The 9,317-nt window shown below is 39.5% G+C and overlaps 1 protein-coding gene across 1 annotated transcript in view; it reads right to left on the reverse strand.

The window, feature by feature from the left end:
• Positions 1-7,725: 7,725 nt before the first annotated feature.
• The window catches only part of arhgap39 (Rho GTPase activating protein 39), a 74,636-nt gene continuing 73,044 nt past the window's right edge, over positions 7,726-9,317 (reverse strand). Inside the window, exon 10 of the mRNA XM_084431759.1 lies at positions 7,726-8,886. Coding sequence (XP_084287885.1) covers positions 8,692-8,886 — 195 coding nt within the window. The 3' untranslated portion in view covers positions 7,726-8,691. The remainder of the gene's footprint in view (positions 8,887-9,317) is intronic.

Consider the following 9,317-nt stretch of genomic DNA (forward strand, 5'->3'; position numbering starts at 1 on the left):
ATCATAGCCTTGACGTCATTGAAACTCTAGAGTTTTGTGGCTGTCAATCACTCTAATTCAGGAACGAAATGCAGCTTTATTTTGAAACATGGCAAAGGCTTTCAAGCCGTAACGTCTATAATATCTTAAATTATTATATAATTTGTACATTGTAATACATGTATAATGACTTTGTACTGTATATGTATACCCTCTATCCGAATTTATTTGTGTATTTTTATTGTTTATTAACAGTAATGCTTTATTTAATGTTCTTTCTATTCGTATTATGTCTTAAACGTGTACTTTTTTTCAATTTCCAAGGATACACATTAGCCTATATAATTGTTTAATGTTATTAATGGAGGTAAAAGTATTACATTCAAAGTATTACATATTTACTTTCCTGCAACCAATATTCACAGTTGTTACGCACTCATCTGTAACGTTACTGTATATGTTAATGCTATTTTGAAGATAGTTAAAATAAGAATACACGAATGGACTTCTTTATGACAAAAGCATACGCATACGATATGTATGTAAGTAGCCTATGTGTGTATATATATACAGTGAGGAAAATAAGTATTTGAACACCCTGCTATTTTGCAAGTTCTCCCACTTGGAAATCATGGAGGGGTCTGAAATTGTCATCGTAGGTGCATGTCCACTGTGAGAGACATAATCTAAAAAAAAAAAAATCCAGAAATCACAATATATGATTTTTTAACTATTTATTTGTATGATACAGCTGCAAATAAGTATTTGAACACCTGTCTATCAGCTAGATTTCTGACCCTCAAAGACCTGTTAGTCTGCCTTTAAAATGTCCACCTCCACTCCATTTATTATCCTAAATTAGATGCACCTGTTTGAGGTCGTTAGCTGCATAAAGACACCTGTCCACCCTATACAATCAGTAAGAATCCAACCACTAACATGGCCAAGACCAAAGAGCTGTCCAAAGACACTAGAGACAAAATTGTACACCTCCACAAGGCTGGAAAGGGCTACGGGGAAATTGCCAAGCAGCTTGGTGAAAAAAGGTCCACTGTTGGAGCAATCATTAGAAAATGGAAGAAGCTAAACATGACTGTCAATCTCCCTCGGACTGGGGCTCCATGCAAGATCTCACCTCGTGGGGTCTCAATGATCCTAAGAAAGGTGAGAAATCAGCCCAGAACTACACGGGAGGAGCTGGTCAATGACCTGAAAAGAGCTGGGACCACCGTTTCCAAGGTTACTGTTGGTAATACACTAAGACGTCATGGTTTGAAATCATGCATGGCACGGAAGGTTCCCCTGCTTAAACCAGCACATGTCAAGGCCTGTCTTAAGTTTGCCAATGACCATTTGGATGATCCAGAGGAGTCATGGGAGAAAGTCATGTGGTCAGATGAGACCAAAATAGAACTTTTTGGTCATAATTCCACTAAACGTGTTTGGAGGAAGAAGAATGATGAGTACCATCCCAAGAACACCATCCCTACTGTGAAGCATGGGGGTGTTAGCATCATGCTTTGGGGGTGTTTTTCTGCACATGGGACAGGGCGACTGCACTGTATTAAGGAGAGGATGACCGGGGCCATGTATTGCGAGATTTTGGGGAACAACCTCCTTCCCTCAGTTAGAGCATTGAAGATGGGTCGAGGCTGGGTCTTCCAACATGACAATGACCCGAAGCACACAGCCAGGATAACCAAGGAGTGGCTCTGTAAGAAGCATATCAAGGTTCTGGCGTGGCCTAGCCAGTCTCCAGACCTAAACCCAATAGAGAATCTTTGGAGGGAGCTCAAACTCCGTGTTTCTCAGCGACAGCCCAGAAACCTGACTGATCTAGAGAAGATCTGTGTGGAGGAGTGGGCCAAAATCCCTCCTGCAGTGTGTGCAAACCTGGTGAAAAACTACAGGAAACGTTTGACCTCTGTAATTGCAAACAAAGGCTACTGTACCAAATATTGGCATTGATTTTCTCAGGTGTTCAAATACTTATTTGCAGCTGTATCATACAAATAAATAGTTTAAAAAATCATACATTGTGATTTCTGGATTTTTTTTTTTTAGATTATGTCTCTCACAGTGGACATGCACCTACGATGACCATTTCAGACCCCTCCATGATTTCTAAGTGGGAGAACTTGCAAAATAGCAGGGTGTTCAAATACTTATTTTCCTCACTGTATATATATATATATATATATATATATATACACACACACACATATATATATATATATATATATATATATATATATATATATATATACATACATGGGCGTCGGAACCATTGTAGCCTACTATGGGTGGGACAAGAGTCTTGTCCCACCCATAGTAGGCTACAATGGTTCCGACGTCACAAGACCCACCCACTTTTTAAGACCAATGCTATTGGACCCACTCACTTTTACCGTCTCTAATTCAGCGCATTTGTCTGTTCGCTTTTCAGAGCGCCGTCAGTCAAATCCATTCCACTTGAGGAATTCCCTTATAAATTAAACTCCATTTCCGCTGAATCGCTACATTATATTTCTCAACGAGCCGCAACTGACGAAAGTAACCGCCCGTTGTACCCTTCCAGTCAAATATTGCGTTGCAAACATCAATAACAGCTTTAAGTTGTCATTGCTGGCAAATGACCATGGTATTAGCGGGATAATCCACGGATAGCTGTGCATTTAATGCACGACGTGGAGGCAAAGTTTAGTTTACTTGTTTTAGGCTAATTAAAAGGCACCAGAATACATGAAATGGTATTTACTCCTGTAACATTTTTCTGGGGGTGGACCCACCCACTTTTATTTTTCTTCCAACGCCCATGTACGGAAAGTATTCAGACCCCCATACATTTTTCACTCTTTGTTATATTGCAGCCATTTGCTAAAATCATTAAAGTTAAAAAAAAAAAAATTCTCATTATTGTACACACAGCACCCCATATTGACAGAAAAACACAGAATTGTTGACATTTTTGCACATTTATTAAAAAAGAAAAACTGAAATATCACATGGTCCTAAGTATTCAGACCCTTTGCTCAGTATTTAGTAGAAGCACCCTTTTGATCTAATACAGACATGAGTCTTTTTGGGAAAGATGCAACAAGTTTTTCACACCTGTATTTGGGTATCCTCTGCCATTCCTCCTTGCAGATCCTCTCCAGTTCTGTCAGGTTGGATGGTAAACGTTGGTGGACAGCCATTTTCAGGTCTCTCTAGAGATGCTCAATTGGGTTTAAGTCAGGGCTCTGGCTGGGCCATTCAAGAACAGTCACGGAGTTGTTGTGAAGCCACTCCTTCGTTATTTTAGCTGTGTGCTTAGGGTCATTGTCTTGTTGGAAGGTGAACCTTCGGCCCAGTCTGAGGTCCAGAGCACTCTGGAGAAGGTTTTCGTCCAGGATATCCCTGTACTTGGCCGCATTCATCTTTCCCTCGATTGCAACCAGTCGTCCTGTCCCTGCAGCTGAAAAACACCCCCACAGCATGATGCTGCCACCACCATGCTTCACTGTTGAGACTGTATTGGACAGGTGATGAGCAGTGCCTGGTTTTCTCCACACATACCGCTTAGAATTAAGGCCAAAAAGTTCTATCTTGGTCTCATCAGACCAGAGAATCTTATTTATCACCATCTTGGAGTCCTTCAGGTGTGCTTTCATGTGTCTTGCACTGAGAAGAGGCTTCCGTCGGGCCACTCTGCCATAAAGCCCCGACTGGTGGATGGCTGCAGTGATGGTTGACTTACTACAACTTTCTCCCATCTCCCGACTGCATCTCTGGAGCTCAGCCACAGTGATCTTTGGGTTCTTCTTTACCTCTCTCACCAAGGCTCTTCTCCCCCGATAGCTCAGTTTGGCCGGACGGCCAGCTCTAGGAAAGGTTCTGGTCGTCCCAAATGCCTTCCATTTAAGGATTATGGAGGCCACTGTGCTCTTAGGAACCTTAAGTGCAGCAGATTTTTTTTTTTGTAACCTTGGCCAGATCTGTGCCTTGCCACAATTCTGTCTCTGAGCTCTTCAGGCAGTTCCTTTGACCTCATGATTCTCATTTGCTCTGACATGCACTGTGAGCTGTAAGGTCTTATATAGACAGGTGTGTGGCTTTCCTAATCAAGTCCAATCAAACACAGCTGGACTCAAATGAAGGTGTAGAACCATCTCAAGGATGATCAGAAGAAATGGACAGCACCTGAGTTAAATATATGAGTGTCACAGCAAAGGGTCTGAATACTTAGGACCATGTGATATTTCAGTTTTTCTTTTTTAATAAATGTGCAAAAATGTCAACAATTCTGTGTTTTTCTGTCAATATGGGGTGCTGTGTGTACAATAATGAGGAAAAAAAATGAACTTAAATGATTTTAGCAAATGGCTGCAATATAACAAAGAGTGAAAAATGTAAGGGGGTCTGAATACTTTCCGTACCCACTGTATATATATATATATATAGTTTTGACTATATAGTTTTGACTATATTTATAGTTTTGATGAGATATAGTTTATATATATAGTAGGGGTGACCCCGAATAGTCGAAGATTCGATGCTTCGATAGGAGGAGCCTGATTCGACTACCGATCTCATGGTCGAATCTTCGCAGAGGTGTTATGAAACGAGGATCATGCCCCTTTGGCTATATGAGGGCGCTCAATTTCACATAGAACTAGCTTTTATGTCAATACGTTAATATTCAGCCTATTATGATAATGCTGTATATAAAAATGTGCAACGAAAGAAGCTTTTAATAAAAAATTGTTAACGTGCGTGAATAAATCCAAACACCCCGTGACAGATTTAAGTTTCACTTTCGATCCGTGACCGACAGAGGAGCGTCTTCGCGGCAAGGATTTAAATCTTTAACAATGTCTGGGATAAGAAAATCTAAAGTGTGGATGTACACCATCAGAAAAGATATTCTCCAAGGCTGGATTTAGCATCAGGAAAACCATTATCGCACTTCTGCCGGCCAACGTTAACACGTTTCACGCATAGACTGGGTTTCACGTTAGAATGTATTTTATCCGCGCGCACAATTTGAAAAGACTTCAACGGACACAGACAGAGGGAAATACTGGATTTGGTCTCTCGATCAGGTAGGGTACAAGTGATTTCAAAACTTTTCAGCCGGTTCTAATTTGATTTTTGGATGCTGTGAACATTTTTAGCTAAAAAGACTGCCACTCCAGTTTAGCATTTATTGTTGTTTCTGCAGTTAAAAAGACAAAGTTGAAAATTCTGGCTACTATCGTTATTTTAATAATTTCTTTATTTTTATTTTATTTATTAATCTGTCAGGGTTATCTAATCTAACTATTTGTGGCTTGTGTTTTGAATATATGTTCCCCTGCACTTAAGCATTTTGCACACATTTGCTCCTCATCTTGTGACTTGATTCTAATTTATTTCGTTTTGTATTTTTTATTTATTAGAAAGGTATAGGCCTATTCTGTTCTAATTTAATTTTAGTAAATTAATGGTTTATTTTTTCGGTGCATCGATGTTGTGCTGTAGGCTGGCCTGCTCGCACAGGTAATTTAGCCGATTTAATTTGATTTGCATGTGAAATGCAAATCCTGTCTGCAGTGTGGCCTTTCTGGAGTTATGTTATTTCTTAGTTTTATTGATCCAAAATGTTTTTATAAATTTTCTTCTATATCTTTGTGTGATTTTCTGTACATCGCGGCTTTGAAACGTTAAAGCCCCGCCCCCATACACATGATTCGACTATTAGTCGACTATAGGCAAGACATGACGATTCTGATTCGACTATGAAAATCCATAGTCGGGGACAGCCCTAATATATATAGTTTATATATATATATATTTTTAAAGAAATTAAAGAAATGAATAATTTCATTCCGCAAGGATTGATTAAATTGATCAAAAGTGACAGTATAGACATTTATTATGTTGCAAAAGCTTTCCATTTTTGAGTTTGTGTGTGAGTGAGAGTATGTGTCTGTGTAAGAGTGTGAGAGAGTGTGAGTCTGTAAGTAAGTTTGAGAGTGAGTGTGTCTGTGTAAGAGTGTGTGTGCGTGTGTGTGTGTGTGTGTGTGTGTGAGAGAGAAAGTGTGTGTGAGTGACAGTATGTGTCTGTGTAAGAGTGTGTGAGTCTGTAAATAAGTGTGAGAGTGAGTGTCTGTGTAAGAGTGTGTGTGTGAGAGAGAGAAAGTGTGTGTGAGTGAGAGTATGTGTCTGTGTGTGAGTGAGTGTGAGTCTGTAAGTAAGTGTGAGAGTGAGTGTGTCTGTTTGAGTGTGTGTGTGTGTGTGTGTGTGTGTGTGTGTGAATGTGAGTGTGTGTGTCTGTGTAAGAGTGTGTGTGAATGTGTCTTTGTATGAGTGTGTCTGTGTAAGAGTGTGTTTGTGTGTGAATGTGAGTGAGTGTGTGTGTCTGTGTAAGTGTGAGTGTGTGTGTGTAAAAGTGTGTGTGAAAGAGACAGTGTGTGTGTGTGTGTGTGTGTGTGTGTGTGTGTGTGTGTGTGTGTGTGTGTGTGTGTGTGTGTGAGAGAGTGAGTGTGTTTGAGAGAGTGTGAGTGTGTGTGTATAAACAGCATTACAGAAATGATCACACAAGTCAATGAATCCTTTGAACTGTTTAATAAACAACGTTCAGCTCAACCGTAACGTCCAGAGTAACCTTTGACCTCAGAGCAAAAGGAGGGAGAGGGGTTTATTAACACGACTCATAAATACAGTAAACCTGTGACGAGAAACACCTCTGCATTCATCTCCCATAATCCTGTGTGTTTGTGTGTGTGCTGCTCTCAGGTCACACTGGTCCGCATTTTCTTCCCTTCAACATTTCATTTCAGACATATAATCATATTTCATACCATATCTGCTTTTTATTATTATTATTATTATTATTTTAAATCTAAGTTTTGCTAACGGAATGAGTTTTGAGATCCAAACCTAAACGTGAACATTAAATGCTCCTGCTGTCAAATACTGAAGTAGTAATTATTATTTCGTTATCTTCTTTTCTTTCGTTTTAGCTTTTTATTTGTATTTTTTACACATTGTTCTGTACAGATGAGGACGTGAACATGTGACCATGACAGATCAGTGTGTGCAGAAATGTGGAGAAGCCAAACATACCGACATCTTTGTCTGTCAAAAGCACGTCCTGCTCATATTTCACCTCAAAACGATTTGAAATATTATTTTGCATAAAGAAAATGAACTTTATTTTTTGGGCCAGTATTTTATATGTATATATATATACAGTCAAACCCAAAATGATTCAGACACCAGATATCATTTTTGATATTTTTTTTACTAGTGTGTGCAGGACACTAGAGTTCATTTATGTAAGTGAGGAGAGCAAAATTAAGTACACTGTGACATATTATACCCAAACATTCTTCATACAGTGACTACCAGTGAAAATTTGTGACCAAATATTATCCAGACACTTTGAGCTGATCATGTTCTGCTGAAGTGTGTTTTCTTTAATTGCTAATGCTCTTTTTACACACAGACTGAACAAAATGAAGCATTGCTTGGTGATTGGTTGAGCTAAACTGGTATTATCTAATTGTGTAGTTAAATTTAACAGCTGACAGATATTCAACATAATTCATGTGTGAGACAGTCTAACAGAAGGACGGACAAAACCGGTCAAATATCAACTGAGTTCTGCTCATATTTTATCACCATTTTCTAAACTATAGCGAATAAACTGATAATGTGAGAAATGTTGAAGGCGTCTGAATACATTTTGGTTCGACTGTATATATATTGTGACATAATTGATTTTGTGGTGAAATATGACGCAGACATTTCTTCATGAGATTCACTCCTGTTTATCTCTCCCTCCATTACCGTCTGTCTCTCTTTAGTCTCACTTGTTTCTCACCAATAGCCTCCTGGAGGCAGAAATGGACATCAATATCAATATTGTGTGTTTGGCAGTGTGATATAGATGATTACAAGCACCAAACCAAATCAGTGTGTGTGTGTGTGTGTAAATGAGGGTGTTTGGATACTTGTTTGTGTATGTGAGAATGTAAAGGCGAAGGATGTGATATTCTGGATGTTAAACACTTTCTGATTCAGTCTGTGCGAGTTCTGCACTCGCAGTTTCTTCAGAAAGTGTGTAAATCATGTATTTTTCGCTGATAAATCACACACTTCACCTTTATCACAGGTAGTTCGCTATGAGGGGCACTTGTGTTGTACCATTTCAGTGAGACGTACACAATAGTGTATAAAACAATTAGTGCTGAATGTGATTAATGAACTCACTCACACACGCACGCACGCACACGCACACGCACACGCACACACACACACACACACACACCAATGCATGTGATCAGTGAAGACAGATGTTTTCTATTTCAAAAGGCAGTACAATACTTACAAACCCCTTATTCAAATAAATAACAAATAAATTAATCATATAAAATCAGACGGACTGTTCTACACGTCAGTCGAGTTAAAAAACAGAAACGGACACTTTCGGTACACACATGCACGCTAGAAACCAAAGCAGGACAGTCACTATCATGTGAAGACGGATGGTTTATCTATTCAGAAACATTCAGAAATCATCGGGGATGGTGGATCTGTTTGGGAAGGTGAGTGTGACTGTGTTATTTATGCAAGTGTGTGTGTGTGTGTAAATGATAGGTTGCTTGCTGGGTGATTCATGTGTGGGCGAATGGTTCTTTTCACCCGCAAAAAATGGTGAGGTGTGAATGTTAATGTGTGTTTGTGCTATAGCACCCCGTCCATGAAGCTGGTGTCGAGGTGCTGGATTAGCACGCGGATGAAGCTCATTTCTTTGCGCGTGTTCTCGAAGATGACGCGCGGGTCGTCGGACTGGCAGCGCAGGCAGTTTGGGGCCATAACCATCGCCAGATTACTGACGTCCATCTTAGTCAAGGACACACTGGCGGCTTGAGCAAACACCTGTAATGGGAAACACACAGATCTCTTAAGCCCTAACCGTTCTGAGATGAACAGATGACAGACTGAAAAGAGCAACATTTGTGTTTCGGATACTGATTGTGTGCTCGTGTCCCTAAAATACTTCTTAACTAGTTTTACCAGTAAGACTACTTGTAAAAGTTTATTAGTAGACCAAAATGTACCAAATTTAGTTTTGGTGCTTACTAGCTGATGTTGGTTTCAGTTTAGTGAGTTAAAAGGCATTGAGCACTGATTGTTATGGTAGTAGACCTGTGTTAAAATGGCATAAACTAGCCTAAACCAACATGAGGGTTAACCAGCAGAAATACTAAGCTGGTTATCCACGTTTTACAGCTAGATTTGCTATTAGACCAGCATTAACCAGCACAAAAAATCATACTGGTGGTCTAGAATGGTGTTTGCTTTGTTAG

The sequence above is a fragment of the Rutilus rutilus genome, assembly GCF_951802725.1.
Source record: "Rutilus rutilus genome assembly, chromosome: 15".
NCBI classification, from domain to species: Eukaryota; Metazoa; Chordata; class Actinopteri; order Cypriniformes; family Leuciscidae; genus Rutilus; species Rutilus rutilus.